General features: G+C 36.4%; 1 protein-coding gene across 1 annotated transcript in view; it reads right to left on the bottom strand.

The window, feature by feature from the left end:
• Positions 1-10,358, bottom strand: part of LOC120780070 (paired box pox-meso protein) — a 40,958-nt gene extending 30,600 nt beyond the window's left edge. The window contains exon 1 of the mRNA XM_040112346.1: positions 9,891-10,358. Coding sequence (XP_039968280.1) covers positions 9,891-9,900 — 10 coding nt within the window. The 5' untranslated portion in view covers positions 9,901-10,358. The remainder of the gene's footprint in view (positions 1-9,890) is intronic.
• Positions 10,359-24,637: the final 14,279 nt, after the last annotated feature.

Below are 24,637 nucleotides of genomic sequence, written 5' to 3'. Positions count from 1 at the left end.
AAATGTCAGACAACTAAACTTCAGTAATATGATGGATAAATGGATGGTGGCAGAAATCTCACTTGGACAGATTATAAAGCCGGTAGGTTATGGTACTTTGAACGCCTATAAAATTGCTCGTAAATACCCTCACCCGAAGGAAAGACAGCCGAGATGTTTCAAGCTCGGGTATGCAAAGGCTGAACAATGGAGGAAAAAGTGCCAGGGTGGTTTTACTTCATCTTATGAATACCTATTGTACATTGTCCAATAAGAACTCTTACAATTGCGGTAAGATGAACTTCGGAAATACATAGTTCAGAAGATCTCCTGCGATCAACTCTAGCGCAAAAGGAAATCGCAATGGCAAAAAAACCTGCTAAGCGCATGCGAGGTCTATAGGTCCAGTGCTAGAACGCAAGATGACAACATAGCAGAGCCCGGGGCCTCCTCTTGCTAACTCATAGGCTTTGCAGTTGCCGGCGATTACTCTGCAACCACGCACCCAAACGAGTGTGATGATAAAGTACCTGTTTCTTGTGAGAACAGGCACCCTTTGAAATTAATTAAATGGTAGTATCGCCGCTCTACTGACGGATGCTCATCTCTCAAAAAAAAAAGCTGGACTTGGAAGCAGTATGTTTTTTCCTTACTTTTGTCCAGTTCTTATGTTTCAAAACGCTTTCGTGTCTACGGCGGAACTCCAGTTAACACAGAAGCTAATGACTAACGTCATTGGTCAGAGTCATTGACCTTTTTCTGACCTTTATAGAATGTAGAATTGTTTAGTCGCTCTATACATATTATTATTACATATTATATAACCGATTAAGGTAAAGGACTAGTAAGACGTATATCAATAAGTTGCATGTGTAAAAAAAGTGCCTTGACACGACTCAACGTCAATCAACAGCTTCATAGCTTCCCTTCATGTATTAAGCTTGCATCATTAATTACAATTAGAGCTCGAATGGACTGTGAAACATGAGTAATGCTCGACAATTATATAGTCAATATGTAGAAACAGCATTACGGATCAGCACGTATGATATCCGATTTATGAAGTGTCGGTAAACTCTTTATATGAGTCTTTCTTAGACATGTACTGATTGCATTCTGGTTTGATACTCAAACAGATTATGCTTACAGTAACATATCCTCTTAATTTTACTAAAACATATAGGGATAGAATTAAGTTGAGGGCTTTAAATCGGTATGTTCGGCATGTTACGACTGGAGGAAAGTATGCACCCGTTTCCTTCACTCTATTTTATATTATGCAAAAAAACAACATCATTAAACCTTCTACTTCTTTACTGGAGTAGACACCGCTTACGCGGTTATGGCCGAGTTAAGAACAGCGCGCCAGTTGTTTTTTCTTCTTGCAATGTGGAGCGATTGGACATTCCAAGCAAAGCCAGGTCCTTCTCCACCTGGTCTATCCAACGACGTGAAGGTCTTCCTCTTCCTCTGCTTCCTCCGGTGGGTACTGCGTCGAATACTTTCAGAGCTAGAGTATTTTCGTCCATTCGGACGACATGACCTGGCCAGCGTAGCCGCTGTCTTTTAATTCGCTGAACTACAAGGTTAGTTCCAAAGTAAACAGGATTTTGAATATAGCGCCACCGGGGGGGCCATCTATATTTCGACTGGTGCGTTAGAATGTGCTATCTTTATCAATTGTCCAGAATTGCATGACATTTCATCGATAGGAAGTGAAGTTATTGCATTTTAAGCGTCAGTATGTTTGTGTTATCGGTGCGAAAATGAGCTTCAAACAAAGAGCCAACATTAAATTTTCTTTTACAATTTGTAAAACTTTTACCGAAACGTTTCAATTGATGAAACAAGTTTATGGCGATGATTGCCTATCTCGTAGCAGAGTGCACGACTGGTTTCAAAGTTTTCAAAGTGGTCGTGAGGACATAAATGATGATCAACATGTGGGCCAATCAAAATCCGTGATCACCGGAAATTCCATCGAAACTGTGCATGAATTCATCAAAAATCAGCCGAAAACATCATTTAAATTCATGGAAATGGAATTGAACATCTCCAAAACATCGATTTATCACATTTTGACCGAACATTTGGGCTTACGAAAGGTGTGTGCACAAATTGACTGACGACCAAAAATTGCTCAAAATCCGATGAGACGGATCGACGCTTGTGACCGACTAATTGACCAAAAATCACATTTTAACCATCAACCACTCCCCGCATTCACCTGATATGGCACCGTGCGACTTTTACCTTTTCGGAAAAATGTATTTGCCCATGAAAGGAAAGCGTTATGCAGACGTAGAGGCCATTCAAAAAGCTTGCACGGGCATACTGGCGGCCATGCAGGCCAACGAGCTAAAACACTCGTTCGACATACTTTTGGACCGTGCAAAAAGCTGTATTGAAGCAAAAGGAGACTATTTTGCATAAAACAATTTGATTTTGCCGAAAAAACCATTTGTTCTGTCTTTTTTTTTAAGTCCTGTTTACTTTGGAACGCACCTTGTATGTCAATGTCGTCGTATATCTCATACCGTTCCATCGTTCCATTGAATGCCATATTAGCGTGACCAAGGCGCAAAGCACCATAAATCTTTCGCAGAACCTTTCTCTGGAAAAATCGTAATGTCAACTCATCAGATGTTGTAATCGTCCATTCCCCAGCATCATTTAGCAGATGGGACTTATAGAGTTTGGTTTTTGATCGTCGAGAGAGGGTTTTACTTCTAAGTTGCCTGCTCAGTCCGAAGTAGCACCTGCTGGCAAGAGTTATTCTGCATTGGATTTAGTTATTAATACCTAGTTTCAAAATATCCCCATAAATCCATTATAAATTTACGAGATGGTCCAAAATCATCATGTTCGACGTAGCGGATTAGACGTATGATAGCCATCTATGTGCATACATACACATACTATATATGCAATCATAGTAAATTTGATATTAAGTGATAAATAGAAATTATTTCTAATAATTTTGAAAAACACCGTTAAATTTTTGCACACATTTAGTCACTATACTAAGGTTGGAGTACAATTTGTTTCTACCGAATTAAGTTGACACACAAATTTTATAAAAATGAACTATGAAAATTGTTAAATATGCTTCATATCGCTTTACTTGAAGTAAATACATATGTATATATGTACATATTTATATTAATTTACTTTTTGACTTTACTACTCTTTTCATAATTTCTTTAAATCTCTACACGTGTATGTGATGCAAATGGACAAATATATACCCATATGTATGTAAGTCTGTGTACATATAAACATTTTTATGGACATACTAATAGCGTAATGCTCAGTTCGTTATGTGCTTTACAACGGCAGTAATGCGACTCCCTTGCGTCGACAAGTCATTGCTTTGCTCGGTCTGTTGCAGAATCGGTCACCCAAGTTCCGGAGGATTAAAGTGGATGGTATGTACACATGCACTTGTTCATACATACTATATGAATGCTTTCAGAAGTGCGTGACTAACAGCCAGCAACGGCAGTCAATATCACTACTTCGGTAGCTAATCACACTTTGGTCCTAAGCAAAGAAATGCTGAGATCGTAAATGAGCAATAAAACAAATGCGTAAAGGGATCAACACAAAAATTAAGCATTCGACGACACAACCATAAACACACACATACATATGTATAATGTGTATGTAATAATGTAATGTATGTGTACACATATATATAGTATATGCAGTTTATATTCATTATTAACTTGGTTGCAGGAATACCAGTAGCTGCTCACACACATACATACAAAACTTGCAGGAGAGTCAACCGCAACAACAAGACTAGGTAAACACTTGTATAGTCTCGTCATTGTGTACACGCCTTAATGGAAAAGCATACTTGCAAACATGGATGCCAACCGGCACAGCTGTACGGTAACAGCGGTACATGCAAGACCCGACTCTAAGCCCACCAGACTTGTCAACGATCGCCATGAACGCATAGCGACACCGGCATGTATACATACATATGTATGTATGTGCGCACATATGAATATGTATGTAAGTTTGTATTACGGTGGAGTTGATTACGGAGACGTCAAAGGTCTCAAAAGTTAAATCTGAAAATAATATGTTCTTACGTACCCATATGTACAATTTATACATACATATGTATATTTGTATGCAAAAAATATATTTAATGCAATTGCATTCAATAAATGTCGAATAACAAGCTGAGCTTTATATTTGTCGCGACGCTCAATGTTTCACGAAAGGAAGTTTAAAATATTGTCGTAGTTGTGGTATCAAGTTGGTCTGAGCAAGCCAATTAGGTGGCGTCTCGGAAATGTGACGACGAATTGCCAGTGGCGACCGGAGGTTCGGCGTCAAATGGAAATATGATTTCGAGTATGCACACATATGTACATATGTATGTATGTACATATGTATATAAAACACGTGTGATTTTGTTGATAGACCTAAGGGTTAATCATTCTATTACTATCGATTTCTTCAGTGCGTATGAGTAGTTGGACGCCAAGGAAAAATAAATGATTTGTATGTTTTTAGTTCATTTTATAACTTGCGTTACGTTAGGTTTTGGCTTTTACTAAAGGTGGCGATCATACTTGGACTATTATAGTATATGGTGAAGTCAGAAAGTAAAACTCCTACAATACAATGGAGTCAACAAAACCAATTGAGCTCAGCGGGTTATCTGAAAGTATGAGCATCCAGGCGATTAAGATTTGATCTTTCAAAGGCGGAACAATCAAGAAGGAAGTGCTAATATGTTTCTACCTCGTATTCTTCCAAAAAGCTTTGACAACTGTCGTTCAGTCAGATTTTTAAACTTAAACACCGATAGGGCCACTAGTTATTTATAACCCATACAACCAAGGAAAAACTAACTTTACTGAGGACGAAGAATTCACTACCCCTTTTCCGATTCATTTTGGGCCAAAATTATCTTGCGTCAGAGCAAAAACTAATGGAGATCAGCGTTGGCCAAGCTCCCGTGAAACTATATAGATAGCAGAGCTCCTAAACGTTTCAATTATATCTTTTTACAGCTCGTTTCTTTTCGATGTCAATGCGGCCTAGCAGACCTACCTATCTTATAACAAAGTGACTTAATGCCGTCGATAAAGAAATTATGCATTCGGGTTGGTGGTAAATTTTATTTTGTAAATCAGTATACCTCAAACGATTGACTCCTTTCAATGGCGGTACGACAATTTAGTCAATACATCTTAAGAGTACCTAACAATTAGTTGCTGCAAATCCTATACGAAACATACCCTATACATATATGTATGTATGTACATAACTTTTGACGCTTGGACGAACCAAATGGAAGCTTTAAACTCATCATCTTCTTCTTCTTTATTACTGGCGTAGATACTGCTTACGCGATTACAGCCGAGTTAACAACAGCGCGCCAGTCGTTTCTTCTTTTCGCTACGTGGCGCCAATTGGATTTTCCAAGCGAAGCCAGGTCCTTCTTCACTTGGTCCTTCCAACGGTGTGGAGGTCTTCCTCTTCCTCTGCTTCCCCCGGCGGGTAATGCGTTGAATACTTTTAGAGCTGGAGTGTTTTCGTCCATTCGGACAACATGACCTAGCCAGCGTAGCCGCTGTCTTTTAATTCGCTGAACTATGTCGATGTCGTCGTATATCTCGTACAGCTCATCGTTCCATCGAATACGATATTCGCCGTGGCCAATGCGCAAAGGACCATAAATCTTTCGCAGAACCTTTCTCTAGAATACTCACAACATCGACTCATCGGTTGTTATCATCGTCCAGGCCTCAGCACCATATAGCAGGACGGTAATTATGAGCGACTTATAGAGTTTGGTTTTTGTTTGCTGAGAGAGGACTTTACTTTTCAATTGCCTACTCAGTCCGAAGCAGCACCTGTTGCCAAGAGTTGTCCTGCGTTGGATTAACTCATTGAACTCATCATCTCTCTACAGAAATCTGATAATATGTAAGTATGTATGCATGTTTCTCGTCATCAGCTGAGGTAATCTGAAGTCAATATTTAGAACTTCATTCTAAGCTATTAACCATATAACTTCATGATTTTAATTAGCTCTTGTACTATAAGATTTCGACACTTATAAAATACTTTTTTTTATAGATGTCGGTAGGTACAGTGCTTTGTGTCTGCACATGTATGTAACTTAAAGAGAGAAAATGAGATAGCACTGAAGTGTTTTACCAACAACTTGAGGAACGCACGACAAACAATATAAACACTTTAGCGCTGAAATCTCAATTCTTCAAAGCCTCCCGCTGCTAAATCGAGATTTCAACCTGTGTTCGGGCACATCAATAGCTCCCCAACCATACCTGCACACACAAACAAAAGCGCAAAGGCACAGGGTTACACTCGCCGGTGTTGATCATTCCATCATTCACGGCTAGAGAGCTACCGTATTGCTGGATTGCCAAGTACAAAGTAAACATAGTAGACGGTATATATGCATAATATCTTTTATTGGAGTCATATGTATGTATGTTCGCTGTACCTTTCCAAACGTACTCTGCTCTTATATGACTTATGCTATACTATATGTTTGCCGACGATTTTCGATGCAACGTGTCGTTTGTAGTTGCGCATGATCGCCCGCCAGTCGGTAGCTGTTTGCCACCATTGACTGTGATCGTTGGTCACTAACAACAACAACACTTCGATATGTAAACACATACATACACACGGTACACGGTACGGGTCAAGAGTGGTGTCTGGTGGTACCAGTAGTGTTGTTGGTCTAGTTGTGAGGCAGACGTTCGATGGCTTACCGATCGTTGACTGACTTCCTAATTTAACTAATGATCGTTGTAATGTTTGATGTTTGTTTGACTTGCTGAATCGTAAATTTGTGTATATATGTGTGTTTGGTGCGAGTAGTTTCATTGATTTTGAAAATGTCTTGCTACTTTAGCTCTTCTCTTGGCTCTATCATCGTTTGTTTACTGTAAAGGCTGTTGTGCCGACTCTTTGGTAGGTACATACGTATGTATGTATATATGGCTACTGATTTGGTGGTCTAAAATTTACGGATTTATTTGACAACATTTTTGTTGAATGTTTATTTACTTATTAATTTTCATTTAACAAATCTGTTCGATTTTGAGAGCGACTCACCGCCACGCACTTTACGCTATACTTTGCCTTGTAGTAGTTATGTCTATAAATAGGTAGAGACTTTTTAGTAAATGTGCACACGTATATAAATAAAATATGTATATTAGCTCTTATGTTAATAAAATTGTAGTTTTCTTGCTGTTTTGCTAATTTGGCACATGTCAAGAAACCGCAAAATAAGTTAACGACTATTTTATTTATTCTGAAATTATGAATTAATAAATCAAATAAAAAATTGTTTAGTTATAAAAAAAATAAAGTAAGTACGCCGACCGTGCTTTCAGCCTTTTATTCATATATATAGAAATACCTATAATATAGCGCCTTTGATACCTGGTTGCCACAGCCTCTCCTTGAATTCATGGCGTGTGCCTCGATGTTATCTCATGAGTAAGCGTACTTACATGTAATAAATCAACTCTGAGCTACGTATACGTAGATCTTTTGAGAAGCTTTTTCGTGGCATATCTCAGTAGGCTCGATGTATACTATTGCCTACCAGAACGCAACGGCTTTTGGAAGAAATGTTTGATGACGCTAGTTTCAGAAATTTAGTGATGTACTCATTCTTCAACCATTGTCATAAATCGACGAGAATACTTGTCTTTACTGCTTGTGATCAGATAGAGGTTGCCGTTTGAATGTTTGCCTTTTTGACCAATGTTCAAAATCACTCAATCGCACGTTAAGCCTTTTCATTTGTAAAACCTTGTGTTTGATATGGCCCTTCGAGAACTTGACCATTGTATATACCGAGCAGATTAGCCGTAACGTTTATTAAGTCATAGCTTTGCTTTAATGGATTTTTTTTTTTGTCAGAAAATAGTACCTTTTGCAAAATATGAATTTCTCTTTTTTCCATTGTAGCAAAAATAGCAGAGGTTGCATCACATTGACACCAATAACTTGGGAACTTTGATAGATAAATAGATAAAACTTTGATAAACGATAGATTTTTTTTATTTTTTCCGTGATCCCAACAACGTCCAACAACTCTCATATAATCAGAGAATGCTGAACTCTCCTTAAAGATGGGATCCTTTTGTATTGTTTTAGAAATTATTTTAGTTATAACGGGTGATTGAAGTAGAGATACTTTTTTCAAAAGTTTTCTAGTCTTTTTTGACAGATCCCGTGTGAGTCCTGTCAAGCTGGCATGTCATTTTTGTTCAGTATTGTTTGGCATTTCATCATGTAAAAACTTTCGTCTGAATTAGTTTTACAAACGACATCACTTCGCTTTATGGGCTCTTGAAAAGTTCCAAGAAGATCCGACGTTTTCGAGCCAAATTTTGTTCAGCGATGAGGACCTTTTCTGGCTCTTTGCGTATCTAAACAAGCAAAATTGTCGCCGTCGGGACGAAAAGCAACCGGAGAAGATTAAAAAGCTGCCATTTCATTTAGAAAAAATAAACAATTTGGTGTGGTTTGTAGCCGGTGGAACAATCTGTCGATATTTCTTCAAAAATTATGCTGGTGAAAAGGTAACCGTCAATGGCGACCGTTATTGCGCCATGATAACCGACCAATTTATGCCTGAAATAAAGCTCGTGAGCTCGGCGACATTTGGTTTCAGCAAAACGGCGCCACTTCCCACACATCGTACCAATCAATGAATGTATTGAGTGAACACTTCGGGGAGCAGATAATTTCACTTTTTAGGTCGGTAGATTGGGCACCAAGATCATGTGATATCACACCGTTAGACTTTTCTCTGTGAAGATATATGCATAAAGCCTAAAGTCTATGCGGACAATCCCGCTTTGATTCAGGCCTTGGAGCAAAACATCACGAGTGTCACTCGCCACTTTCCAGTCGAAATGCTTGCAAGAGTCATCGAAAATTGGATTCAACGGATGGACCATCTGAGACGCAGCCGCGGCTAACATTTAAAAGAGATAATCTTCAAAAAAATAAATGTCAAATAATGTTATTTCGAAGGATAATGAACATTCGCCATTAAATTTGTAGTTTCAGTGTTTTTCTTCAAAAAATAGGGAATCTTAAAATGGATCACCCTTTAAAAAAAAATGTATATTGTTTGATTTGCTTGTATGACATTATGCTTAATTTTTGTTTAAACTTTTTGTATAAACTGTTTTGCCCTTAAGTGGAGAGTGGAAAAATTGTGTAAATATGAACACGGCATGTAAACAAAACTTTAATAAAAACAATCTAAAACCACTAAGAAGCTCTACAACACTATAACTTATAAACTTGTTTAATTTTATGTAAACTTAATTCGTCTGGCGCTGAACATGGTGATATGTATACTAATTGGTGAGCTAATGAAGACATAATAAATATAGTATGTATATGTGTGTATATATTGAGACATATTTATATACAAATCCGCTTTTTAATGAATCAATATGAAAAGGATTGGAGGAAAAATTTCTGTTGTTTTTTTTATAGATAAATAGAAACATCGAAGTAGTCACGCTTTAAGCGAACTTAAAATGCCGACGGCTTACAAGAATAATTTTTTCTCCCAAAATATTATCAAATAAAAGTTTATCAAATGCAGTGAGTCGCTAAGTTGCTTAGCTGTGACTCAGCTTGCAGTCAAGTGATCGTGGGACCTTTCTTTTCAGCCAGTCAACCAACCAAATTATCTATATTTACAAAATCTCATATTTGCAGTGCTAATAATGGCTTTGATGCTAAAAAAACTTACTTTTATTTCTATCGTCTTATGCTTTCATATAAATTCAAATATATAATATATACATACATATGTATAATTTAATTCAGTGTATTTTATGCATATGGTCGTTTTCTGTTAATCTTACCTGGATCCATATGTGAGCCAATTAATAGTTTTGCGCTTGCCTATGTCACTAAAAAATTATGGAATTTTCTTTAAACCGCTTCGGGGAATTCCAAGCGCAAAATTTTGTAGCTTTTACCGGTGTAAATTGTTATTTTTGTTGTAGTTGCGTTCAATTTCTTAATGTAAATATGTATGCACTTAAGTACATACACAAATATGGACTTAAAAAATCACTTTCTGCTTCTTCGTTGCGTTAGTTTCCAAGCCACTGCCTATTAATATACTTCGCTTGGCAGTAATAAATTTTATTAGCACTTTTCCATAGTATTTTTTTCTGTTAAGAAGTTTAGCTTGCACTTCACTTTTTGTTTATTCAAATATTTTGCACTAATTTCGGTTTTCGTTAGAGACATAGGTACTAACAAGCTTGATAGCCAAACTCACGCTTATTGATTGCTTGGCTCTAGGGTCATACTATAGATCGGTGTAGCTTATGTTTGACAATAAGCTTAAGGTGCGCTTATCATAGCAATGCCACAATGTTGTATTATCTTTTTTATGGTTCAAATCGTTATACAGCCAACAAAAGAACAGTTCTACTATCGGCGCGGAGTCCACGTAAAATATTTCTTTCAAATATGTATGTCTATTGTCCGTGTTGTTGTCACCGTTGGCATTTAAGCGCGTATGCCAAATGTTAAAAGCCCTTCACAATCACATAACGTTCGAGCAAAGCTCAAACAAAGTTTCTATGAAGTCAAATGCATAAAAAAGAACAAAAACGCACACACACATAAACAAACAGCTCAAATGTTTGAAAATCGTGCGAAAAAGGTGGCGAAATGCAAAAACAAATTTTAACACCCACAATTTTTTTTATTTTTCCCGCACTTTAGTGTTTATTTTCTTTTTCAAGCACTCAATATTTGAAGTTCAATCTTTGTATGAGTATATATGTTTGTAAGTATATTGTTAGTACGTACGACAATGTTGAGCTCTGATCTGTTTCGATTCGATTCGATGCGTTGCTCTGCGATGCGATGTACCACGTTACGATCAATATAATTGATGCGATCTGATGCGAAGCGACGCGACACGTTCTGCCACTTTTTCTTACTCGACTACGCATACGACGAATGTGTGCCCCAGCGTGTTGTTCGTCAGCCGCCGCGCTCGTTTCAACTAATACCACATTTAGCGCAACGATCAACAGCATCCACCAAGAGTGATCGTTTCGGCCATGTCTGGCATCGTGTGTATGAAAGCGAGAAGAAACAAAAATACCATATTGTTATTGTTGGTTTTGCTGTTGTATTTTGTTGTTGCATTTCAATTGCTTGTGTATTTGTGTTGATTCTGTTTGGTTATTCATTTACGCCGATCTATTCTTGAAGACAGCGACGGTATACACACTCGGATACGTACATATCTTGCGCCTATAGGACGACTTTTGTGTTGGTGAGCGCTAATGGCGCTGCAATGCATTCGTGTGTGCGCAAATGCATAGAAAAAAGATGAAGTACATCATATAAGAAACACAGGGGCGGATTCAAAGGTGATAGGAGATAGAATTTTGTTTGCTAATAATTTTTGGTAACAGAAAATCCAAAGAAAAATTATTTTTTGTTAAAGTTAAGCTTACGATTTTAAACGACAGTGTTTTTAATTTCTGAACGTTTTTAAAGCGCTTTGCCTTGGTTTCCTCGATAAAAGCCATTTTACCGGCCAGTCCAAAAGTGCAAAAACAGAACCGGTTAACCAATTTTTTTTCATTCCATTAATCGCTGATAAATATGCAATCCTCACATAGCCTCAGTAGTTTTTAACGGTGTTTCCACAGAATGGAGGGAGTATTCCGGAGTGGGATAAAAATTCTCGAACAAGTATAACTGAATTCGGAGGAGTTTCTGCGTCATTTCATATGATCTACCAATCGGGGTCTCCAGGTGCATACCAGAGACCAAGGACCAGTCGAAAAAGTGGACATCACCAGGCGAACTTGCACCATAGAGACGAAGACTAGGCTAAATCTTTGTCTTTGTATCAAATGGATAGCAGAGGATCCTACAACCTTTTATACTGTTGCCACCTGTTGCTCCAGAGTATTATAGTTTTGTTCACCTAATGGTTTTACGTATCTTCTAAAACTAATCGATCAGAATGACAAGAAAAGTTGATATCCGGGTGACCCAATTTGCTGAGCGAAAATGTTATAATGTGAAATAGATGAGATCGGAAAATAACCCAGCTCACTAAGCGCAAAATTTCCAAAAGCGCAATAAATCAATCACTAATTATGTCATAGACCTTAAATTTTACCTCCGAGATGGTATGAAAAGGCTTTATCTTTCCTGACGATACCATTTCTGTGTATCAGAAACGGATTGAATAAAGATTTTCGAACTTCCATGTGATTTTATGCTGGATATATCGCCTAATATTTGAGTTATGATTCTAACATTGTATCTTTGTGCCAAAAATAGATAAAATTGGATGAAAACTTCACCATATAACTCTTATCAGGACTCTTGAACATCTTTCTTACTTTGCTCCATATGATTAGTGATTGTATGTGAGTACCTTAATGAAAACCAGGGCATTTTTTAGTGTGTGACATCATATCTAATAGTTAACAAATAAAATCGGATCGATACTACCCCAACTCTCATATACTACGTGTAATCATTTTCGATTTCCTAACAAATCCAATGCCGAATTTGTCGGTCATATATAAAATTGCGTAGATTCCGATCCTCTGGTTGACGTTTTATAATATATCTTAAGGTATTTTGCTGGCATTGATTCATCCAAGTTGCAAGTGTATAAATTGTTCGGTTATACCCGAACTTAGCCCTATCTTACTTGTTATGGATAGATTCAACACATTTTGTTTGAAATTTGGATATGCAGCGTATTAAAGCTAGATTTGTACCGAAAGACCAGAATCTGTTGAAAAACGATAAGGAGTATAGGTTGCTAGAGAAATGCTTGACAACGTAGGTAAGGGTCGTACCTTCATCAACCGATTATTGGACGTCAAAAACTATACAACGCTCTAACATATGACCCTACAAAAAAGATACGAAACTGAAAAGCCAAAATTCGCCAAAGACTTGGAAAAACATCACAGTCAGGGCTTACAACAAGTGTGTGGGAAAATGGATTAAGCGTTGACATTTTTGTATTTGTTTATTTCGATAATAAATATAAAAATATTTGTCTCAAAATACTTGAAAATATAAGTTATTTTTTAGTAAGTCCGAGTTATATTTGATCAGATAATAATGAATAATAATATAAAGAGTATAGATTTGAAATAAGCTGATATTGGTAATTTCATCAATCTACTGTCTCATCTTTTACCGATTTAGATGCAGGCAACCTAAGTATGTATATAATGTGTACCATGAAATACTAAAAAAATGTTTCCCCTTCGATCAGTTCTTATAACTTTAATAATTTGTGAAAAAATAAAATAAACCAATTGGCCATGGCCTCTAAAGACCTGAACCTTATGGAAATTATCAAAATAAGTTCCATTAGATACAATACGTATATTTTTATGAAATTAATAGGAATATTCTTCAGTTACTGCTACATTAATGGATGGGATATCATTATAAAATGCTCCTTTTATGTCATTTATCTGTTTTGGAAATAAAAAAGAATCACATGGTGTTACCTCAGGCAAATGTGGAGCATGCTTGATGAGATAAATCAATTTTATCATTAAAAATGCGTTCACTTTCTTGGTCTTATGAGTCATAATTTTTCCGAATAACATTTATTCATAATAAATTTTTATAAAAGCGCCTCTTTGTGGAAACGGCCGTGAATATTTAAAAAGAAACCCATTCAATATTTTTCTCAACACACCAGCATAAAGCTACAACAATTTTGTAGACAAGCAAAATTATTTTCACTCTGCCTTAAAGCATCGATCGCCTCGTCTCGCATTTAGATATGTATCCACGGTGTATCTGTATATGGCTGAGCCTTTCTATATGTGTTAGTCACCTTGCGATCGCATTGGATATGCATGTGTTGTGTGTGGGGGTATATATGTATGTGCGTGTGTTTGCTTGTGTGTGTTAAAAAGAGCATTGTGTTTGTGTAACTGGTCGTCGCGGCTGTTTGACTGCTTTGAATGGCTAACAATACGCAACCGGGCGGAGTTAATGCTTGAATGGCCAATCTGAAGCAAGTAAGCGTATCCGCAGCGTTACGCCGAGTGCGCGATGTCATGACTTTTTAGCGTCATTGCGCTCGCGTCGCGTCGAGTGACATTGTAGGCGGAGCAGATCCAACTCATTCAGGTATGTATGAAAATATATACATACATAATACTATATATGGATTTATATGGAGGTGTGTATGTATGCTGATATCATTGTACTTTAAAACGCACATACGTATGTATATGTGTATGTAAGTATGTTTACGTGTACTATTTTAATTCCATATTTATATCCTGATGTGCGTACATTTTTTTTCAGATATTGAAATAGTATGTAAATGTATTTAATTAGAATTTGATTTTATTAGTCAGTGCCCTAAAAGCTCGAAAACTAATTTAACCATTTAAAAGTATTCATTAAAACCCATATGTAAACATATTTGTATATATGTATACCACATATTTATATATGCATATAAATAGCTCTATTCCTAGTTAGAGTCTCTTCGCTGCAGTTTTCCTCAGTTACATGCTCTGCTTTGCTGCATTTCCAATTGCGTTGAGCCGTTGCGTCTTGGTTGGTTAGTATTAATTACGAATGCAAAAATGAAATAAAGTACACACATACATATGTACATACACACATTCCTCGTACTTGAGATCCTGTCACTCTGCGTGCTGATCCGATCAAAGTTTAATGATTTGATTGTATAATTTTGTAAGCTATAAATAAATATGTACGCAATGAATATTTATATGTGTACAATTAATTTTAATGTAAAAATTATATGTTTCCACACATAATAATAAGCGAATCCGAAGCAATAATCCGAATGACGCCGCTAGAAATTCCCATTTAAGGATTTACATGCGTTTCACGGCTTAAAAAAATCGTTTTTTTTATTTTCTTGTTTAATTCTATAACATCTCTACAATAAGTTGACTCGAGTAATACTTTTGGAGGTACCGCTTTGAAAAGTTGCGTGCTTGAGTTTGATTATTACAGGGTTTGTCCGGAAAGTAGCAGGATTGAGTCGATTTAAAAAAAATTATTGAACCAATCGTTACAATTCTTTAAAAACTTTCAAAATAGGTTCCTTTTGCGTCGATGCAGCGCTGCCAGCGATTTCCAAGCATTGAATGGGTTACGGAAGGCATTTTTCCGGAGTAGCCTTGAGAGCCGAGGTGCATTCTGCTTGGATCCCCTCTGTCGTCTCAAAATGCTTGCCTTTCATCGGCCTTTTCAACAAACAAAAACGTCCGGAGTAGCCACATCTGTGCTGTAGGGCGGCTGTAGAAGTCGTGTGATGCCGGCTTTGGTTAGGTAGCTGTTCACAAGAAAGGCGGTGTAAGCCGGGGCATTGTCGTGGTGCAACTTCCAATCAGCTGCGATGTCTTGTCGGACCCGATTGACCCTTCATTTTCGGCCTGCAATACTCACAGAAACACGTCGCACGAAAATGGTTGTCCTGGCTTTCCAGGTGCTCGGAGACAAGCCGCTCGTTCGTTAGCAAGGAACGCCCTCTACCGAATCCAATCCGAAGTACAGTCGCGGTGGAAGAAAATCAGTCTTATTACTTTCCGGACAAACCCTGTACTCACTAAAAACTTTTTTTTCTCGAAACGTCAATAAAATTTGCAATTTTTTGTAAAAACGTCTGCCAAAAGTACAATTTTCACTTTTTTATTTTTTTCTTCGCGAAATGCCTTGTTTGTGGTCTTAATTAAAATACGTATTCTTTTTATTTTTACTTCGAATGATCCTTTAAGAAGATCTGCTTTCAAAACGGAGGCATCTTTTTTCCTAGAACTGTCACAATTGCCGGGTTTTAAAGATTTTCCTTTGAAAATTTCACAAAATCTATGTAAAATATGAATCTTTGGAATAATAAAAAGTTAAGATAAAGTATTTCATTTTTTATATCTAAGTATTTACTCGTTTTTTTACTCGACGGAACCCATGTAACCTCTTAGTTATGGTGGAAGCTATAAGGCGGAACATCTATTTTTAAATTGTTTTTATTTGTTAAATTATTATTTTAATTTATTTATTTAATTTTAATTTAACAATACAATAATATGGAATTTATAAATCATTGACACATTAAAATTCCATATTTTAGGGCGTAGAAGTAACAAATATGCATCCTTTGTGCCACACACTGACTTCTAAAATTGGATCGCCAGATCCTCATAAATCACCGATAAACGTTTTGATCTTACGTATCATTCATTTTTAATGCTGTTAAATTCAATTAGCAGCCACTTCGCTAGGTTCGTCGAAGCTCTGTCTACTGAGATATTTCAATCTATCGCAGTCTGAGAAATAGAAAATTGAAAACTTACAAGTTGGCACCATTTCCCCTTCCTCCATACAGCTTCGGCAAAGAGCTTCCGACAAAATTTTTAGCCGCACCACGTGTAAACCTACTGGATATTGTCCAAATTTCAGTTTTTATCTTTAGCCGTTTCACACGTCAAGAAATGAAAAGTGGAGCAGTTCATTATGAAGGGTAGTACCATTTAACAAATCTCAGGAGTGAAAGGAAAACTCCTTACTATTTAATTTTCAAGGCATTTCGAATAGTCAAGATTTCGATTCTATTAAAAAGAGAGCATAGTGAACTAATACTCTACTACTATACTGATTCGATTTACGATTCTCTGCCTATCTCCAGTTCATTCTGTTCGGTTTGTATTTATAAAGATAGGATTAATTTTTGTCCGTAGAAACTATTCGGGTAATAAATGAAGCTTACCCGAATTCTTTTGATATTTGTTCGTCGAAAAAATTAGCGATTTCGACAAATATATCAGAGAGCAGAGTATTTCCTCGATTTATTAAGTTCTCGTAGTTAGCTTAGCTGGCCAGAATTCTGTTGAGAAGTGTTTAGGTATTCCTAAAGTACCCAAAACAATATCAAGTGACTTACCATCGTTGAAGTTCAATCAGATCATAACTGCAAACTTTTCAAAAAAATAATTTACGAGAAAAAATTCTGTTTCGAACCGAATCTGATATATTGTCTGATATTTGAAAAATATCGAGAAATAATAAAAAAAGGATAGTTTGATAAATATGTACGCGACGGGTCCTCTAATAACTTTTAGGACGCAACAAAATTTTTAAAGACAAAAATTAAATAGTTTCAATTTACACACGACCTCCGACGGCGCACTGCTGCTATGATTCCAGCCTTCTGCGTGGTTGAAACCTAATGTCCATAGAATAAACTATGGTAAAAACATGATTAAAAAAACAGAGCATGCAAAGTAAAATTGATTGAACTACACTTTAGAAGCCTATAACGCAAAAAATATTTCAAACAAGTAAGGAAGGGCTAAGTTCGGGTGTCACCGAACATTTTATACTCTCGCATGATAAAGTGATAATCGAGATTTCATTATACGTCATTTACATATTTTTCAAATACCGTATTTTATGTAAAGTTTTATTCCGCTATCATCATTGGTTCCAAATGTACATATATACTCGTTTTATACAGAGAAGGCATCAGATGGAATTCAAAATAGCGTTATATTGGAAGAAGACGTGGTTGTGAACCGATTTCACCCATATTTCGTACATGTCATCAGGGTGTTAAGAAAATATTATATACCGAATTTCATTGAAATCGGTCTAGTAGTTCCTGAGATATGGTTTTTGGTCCATATAGTGGGCGAGTGCCACACCCATTTTCAATTTTTAAAAAAAGCCTGGGTGCAGCTTCCTTCTGCAATTTCTTCGTAAAATTTAGTGTTTCTGACGTTTTTGTTAGTCGGTTAACGCACTTTTAGTGATTTTCAACATAACCTTTGTATGGGAGGTGGGCGTGGTTATTATCCGATTTCTTCCATTTTTGAACTGTATATGGAAATGCCTGAAGAAAACGACTCTATAGAGTTTGGTAGACATAGCTATAGTAGTTTCCGAGATACGTACAAAAAAATTATTAGGGGGTGGGGCCATGCCTACTTTTCCAAAAAAATTACGTCCAAATATGCCCCTCCCAAATGCGATCCTTTTTGTCAAATTTCACTTTAATCTCTTTATTTATGGCTTAGTTATGACACTTTATAGGTTTTCGGTTTCCGCCATTTTGTGGGCGTGGCAGTGTGCCGATTTTGCTCATCTTCGAACCTAACCTTCTTATGGAGCCAAGGAATACGTGTACCAAGTTTCATCATGATATCTCAATTACACAAGTTACAGCTTGCACGGACTGACGGACGGACGGACAGACAGACATCCGGATTTCGACTTTACTCGTCACCCTGATCACTTTGGTATATATAACCATATATCTGACTCTTTTAGTTTTAGGACTTACAAACAACCGTTATGTGAACAAAACTATAATCCTCTCCTTAGCAACATTGTTGCGAGAGTATAAAAAGATATAGACTATCGAAATATGCAAAAACTTTTCAAATATTTTACAATAGATGTACCCTACACTCGATACACTTGAGATGCTTCAAATTTCTTTAACCCATCTGAAAAATACCTTTCTTGCATATCAGTAAAGTAGAGTGCCTTTTTAAGTTTGAAAACGAAAAAGGGGAATACGGTGGATTTGTATCGTAATTCGACCAAACTGAGTCAGCGATGTCATGGAGGACGGACACTTTCTTCTTCGCCAAATTCGACTGTTTTTCAGCAAATCAGCTCATTAAGTCGCCATAGTAGAGCACGGAAACGTTTTCACTCTTACAACTCTAAACTACATACATATATAGCTCACAAATTGTGAATCCCAGAAAGCCGAGGTCGTCATCCTCCGATAAGGAAGTATTCGTCTTCTGCAGAGCAGGTTCGCTCGTGAAGCCAAATAAATATTAATAATAAGCGTCTTCATCTCTTGTTGATGGTCATGAAACGTCTCAGAAGCTCCTGAGTGTGCAAATGAGACACATATCGCGTCGAAAGCTTTTTCTTTCCCAATATTCCTTTTGGTGATATTTTCTTCTTTTATTTATTTTCTAATATAAGCCCAACAAAGGGTGTTTCGTTACAAAATAATTGGCTGAAAAGAAAATATATTCCTTTTGCAAAAAGTTGAGTAGTGAAAACAAATTGGTTAACAATTCTCAAGCTTTGAAGTCACCGATGAAATGCACATGAGTGACAAAAGACAAGCATGGCAAATTAATACAATTTTTATTGTGCTGAGACAGAACATAAATAAACAGAAATCATGCAAATTCAGACAATTACAGCGGATGCTATTTGTACATGTGTCGCCATATAAATGTACATATACATTTGTATGTATTTAAGGCCGTATATTTTAAACTCAAAAGGGTCCATTAATATATATAAACATATACATATGTATGAATGTAAGTATCGTATTATCCAAAGAAATGATGTGCGGTAAAGACGCGAGTCAAATATCAAAAGAACTGAGGCAAGAAAATCGACACATACTACCAGTGTCAAGCGGACAGCCTCCAAAAATATGCTCACGTACACATACATAGTTGCGTAACAACACATGTAATACTTGCAGATATCTACATACATATGTACACATGTATGTAGATACAATTTTATTATTTGTCTTTTTTTCACCTTATCTGCATATGAATATAGCCTACATACTCTTTATACATGCATACACTAATAGTTATATAAATTTTTACTATTTTTATCCAAATGAATATATGCAGTTTGTAGTCTCACACCGTTCAAGTGCCAACAACACATAGAATGTAAGTCACGGCTGATCGCTGCGGGGTGCTGCCTGTCACTGCCTACTTGTACGGAAGCGTCAAATTGTCTACGCTCGCAGGAAAACGTCCTACTTACTAACAGTTGTATAACGGCACTCGAATCTGAAGCTGTAAATGTGCCATATGCAAGAACATATACATAAGTGCATGCGACTCAGTAATAAAGTTGTAGATCATTGCATGATTAGTGTGTCAGGCGTGGAGTGTCCACTTGAGCGGCCAAGTTGTCAATGGAAGTTAGACAATGAGTTATAGTTAGTTGTAAACTAACACTTGTAAGTGGCGCGCCTTTGTATGCAGTGCCTCTTCTGCCGCACCTGAACCATATTACACAACAGTGTCACATAAACCCATGATATATGCGTACATACATGTATGTACGTTTGTATGCAGTTCTCGTGGCTTGCACCGTTTGGGAGCAATGCAGATAATTGTATGCATAGCAATGTGTCAAACCCGCAATTGAACATTACCAAAAACAACAAATGCCGCTAAGAATTTATGTCAACGCCATGTGCGTTTCAATTCCACGCACATAACAGAGAAAAAGATGGAAACTACAAAAACAACATCAGTTTTGGTAATGAAAACATTTCGGTGTTTTTGAAAGCAAATCTGCTCCGGTTGTGATTTTATCGTTGCCACTGACTTTGGTGACCAACGCTCCGTTATTTGCTGGTTATGTTATTTTAAGGAGCAAGTCGCGCAACCCAACAGAAGGAAGTGTCTCGATCGCATTTCATAAATTTATTCCATCTGCGACGGCGGTGTAGGGAGAGGAAATTGGGGCGATATGGTTCATAAATTTTAATCTCTGTAAAGTTTCTGGGGACTTTTATGTGCCGCCTGAGATTATGCTCTCACTCTTCTTTATTTATTTTGAAAATAATAAAATCTGTTGACACTACAAAATCAAAACGTGTACGAAGTTGCTGCCATGGAAATGATTCGTATCCTTCAATGTCAAGAATTTTTTATACATACATAAGTTTATATAGTGGTATTAATGTACCGTATATAGCGCTATTCACATCAATATTTGTATAATTAGCATTGGTTGAGTTGCTTAATTCTAACTCCAGCAGACTAAGTTGTCGAATTATATTTTTAATTCGTGGTATAATCGTCTAATTTATGCTTTATATGCTGATAAGATCTATTAATAAAAAAGAGGTAATTTAAAAAAATATTATTATGAAATTTATATCTGGAAAATTTCTATTAAAACAAGAAAATAAGGATAAAATTCGCAAACATTGTACCGCATAATTTATAAAAATTGTAAGTGCAAAATTACAAAATAGGCAATCGTTCGAGAGCAAGATTTTTCAATAGGTTGATTACTTCGTAAGCATACTTAGCTTCATCAATACATGTATCTCTATTAGTATTCAAAATATCTACTTTAAGACTAGCGGAATAAAAAAATGGACCAATAGTTTTGCGATTGGCAGTAATACCGGCTAAACGAGTAAGTGGTGTCTACGCCACAAAGAAGAAGTAATACCAACGGCGAAATCTATGCATTCAACGATAAAATACGCCTTGTCGTTCCATACATCCATATCGTATTATTTGTAGCGAAAAGTATAGAAATTAAAATTTCTTTTACCTAATTATAAAAAAAGCAAATATGTTAGTACAAAAGATAAAAAAATCCCTTTCTAAATATGTATATGGGATAAGTAAAATGATTTAGGCACGATTTAAATTGAAATTAAAGAATTTGTTTTCATTAACACCTTTTGACCAACATAAAAGGATTGGCGCCAGGTCGAAAGATTTCACACATTTTCGGCTTTATACTTATTATTGCTAAATATCTTACACATTGACCAATTTATCCAGTATAAAAACTAATTGAAAGTTGGAAATTCTGTTATTTGCTATATTAAGGTTAGGAGTATTATTGACGGTTTAATTTATTTTTGATGTCTAGACATATTATTACCAGAAAACGGAACTCTCTAAATTTCTTTGAGATATCTCAAATATTTGCCGGTGAACCGGAAGTTTGACCGACCCGATTTTCTACATTTTTTACTCAAGGGCACATTGCTATTAGGACAAGATTCTCTTTGAATTCCAGTAGTAAGTACAAAATCACACCACAGATTTTAAATATATATGTATACTGTAAAGTGGAAGAATTGGAATGGTATGGAATTTAAAATTTTTATTGTATATACAGAAAGTGGACTCGTTTGTTGTCCGATTTTGCTCTTTTTTACAAAAGAGAAAAGAAATTTGGTAGAAATTGTTCTTGTAGTTCCTCGAGTGTAAATATAAATGTTTCTGACTCATTTATTTATTGAGTTATCGCACTTCTAGTAGCTTTCACCCATTATCGCAGTGTATAAAGAGAAGCCAAACAGACTTTTTCTCAGCAAGTTTTCTGAGATATATACACATTAAACCCATTAAAGAGTGACCCACTCCAACTTTTTAAAAACTTTTAAACCGCAAATGCCTTTCTCCACACTGATTTCCCGTACCAACTTACAGTTTTGTATCTTTATTTGGGTCTTACTACTGTGAGCACAAAATAGCAGCACTTATCAATTTAAATTTCGGCCGATCTCCCATTCGTCAAAATATGCTTTTTCTAGATTAGTATTACTGTTATGTCAAAATAATCTTTAATGTTTAATATACGCTTGTCTTTCTGAAGTAAATAAAGGGCATTCGGCGGTTTTTGCGATGAATGAAATTATTCAATAAAGAAGTTCGACTAAATTTTGTTTATGGAATCAATTTTATGGTGCCGAAACGTTCAGTATATTGGTGATAATTGTTTGTCGCGAGCAAGTGCTTTTGATTGGTACAAATTAGTCAAAGATGGTCGAGAACGCGTTGACGATGAATCAGGTCCAGGACGACAATGAACATCAACTGAGGATGAAAACGTCAATAAAATAAAGGAATTGGTGCTTGAGAATCGATGACTAACAGTCAGAGATCTTATTGGCATCGTTAGAATAGCGAAATGAACAGTGAAAACCATTTTGAAAGATAACTCGGTCCTAATAAGAGTGAAAGCACGATTGGTTTCAAAATCGCTAGATTTTTTCGAAGCAACAGCGTTGCGTGAACGCCCCGACTACCAGGATGTCATGAAACGTATTAGACTCTCGATGTGTGTTGGATTCATGCTTACGTCCCGAAAACAGACGACGGAATATCATGGCAAAGTTGAGCCGAAGCCGAAAAAACCCCATCAAAGCAGGTCAAAAATCAAGGATACGTTGACAGTTTTCTTCGATTATCGACGATAACGCACCGTCGCATACTGCATTGTTCTTCGTGAGTTTTTCGACACATTTTCAACTAACATCGTGCCGCAACCACCATATTCGTCTGATTTAGCTCCGTGTGACTTCTGGTTATTCAGCAAACTCAAACGGGGAAAACGTTTTGAGTCAAAAAAATTTTGCCACAAGCTTATTGGGGCCAAGAGGGAATACCTTGAGGGGGACGACATAGATTTTGAAGAATAAATGAAGATTTTCAAAATTATGAACAAAATCTACTACTATTTTTTGCTTATAGTAGCAGTTATAGCACTTCATAGATTTTGATTAAAGGCATTTTGAGGGTGTGACAATTGCCCGGTTCCGTCCATTCGCAATACCAACCTCGTAATATTGCTACGTAACTTGTGTACTAAGTTAATAAGTCAAGTTATCTATTAAGCCGACAGACAGTAATCCGATTTTCAATCTTTCGTCGTCCTCATCATACGCACATACATACGTACATACGTATACATATAACACTATATTCAATATCTATCTATTTCGACTAGTTTTAGTTGTTCCAAACAACTCTTATGTGAACAAAGCTATTACAATCTCTGTTGCAATATGTTGGTAGCGTATAAATAATATTATTTTAAATTTATTTATTATGAAATGTTTGAGTTAATTTTTTGATACTTTTAAATGGTGATAAGTAAATTAGCATTTTAATACATACTTTTTATATTAATATGTACCACACATCCAGACTCTATTCAGATTTATTTACCATCACATTTCGTTAAAATAGCTGCTAAAAATTTCAGCAACCTAAGTGTTTCGCTAAATTGCTTCTATATATCCAAAAATATTTTTGTAATTCGGTTAAATTAACTTAGCAGTGTTAATTTTCCTAACTTGAAACAGAGAAGACCGCCATCGTAAACTGAAATGCTAACAAAAACAACAACATAAGCACCACAATACACATGTAAGCAACTACAACAACATGTATAACCTTCAACCAAACACATTTAGGCGTAAATGCATTGCCGAAACATTTCTAGCCAATGTTTTTCTTACCGTTGCCCGCGCTTTAGCCATCGCCACCGACCCAGCAACCGCAGCTACTGTATGGCGTGCGTGTATACATGCTTGGCGGTGACACCTGCTGAACTGTCGATTGTAATAATTAAAAACAAATAAGTAAACACATTTTGTTGTTCAACTAATTGAAGTTCAAATAACTCAGATTTTTACTAATGGCACCGGCCGGACCACCCAGAAAGCAAATACTTGTATCGCAACTTGAATTCAATTCAACAACAGCAACAGGGAATTATTAAACCGGTTTTGGGTTGCGGCAAAGCGAGTGAAGGTATAATACCCAGCCTTTTGGGGGTTTTCCAAGCACAACATCTTCAAAAATATTTCATACACAAATATGTAAATTTTATTAAATAAATAAAATAAACATTGATCGGCGATTGGCTGTCGAATTTGCTGCGGTGGAAGTGGAGCTAACCTCCACCATTCACGAAACACTCTCATTCACAAATATTTTGAAAGAGTAGGCGGGAGTTAGAAATACATTTAATACCTGTATATGTTAATCCA

Source organism: Bactrocera tryoni, chromosome 1 (assembly GCF_016617805.1).
Source record: "Bactrocera tryoni isolate S06 chromosome 1, CSIRO_BtryS06_freeze2, whole genome shotgun sequence".
In the NCBI taxonomy this organism is placed as follows: domain Eukaryota; kingdom Metazoa; phylum Arthropoda; class Insecta; order Diptera; family Tephritidae; genus Bactrocera; species Bactrocera tryoni.
The sequence above is the reverse complement of the archived record's forward strand: the minus strand, read 5'-3'. Positions and strand labels throughout refer to the sequence as shown.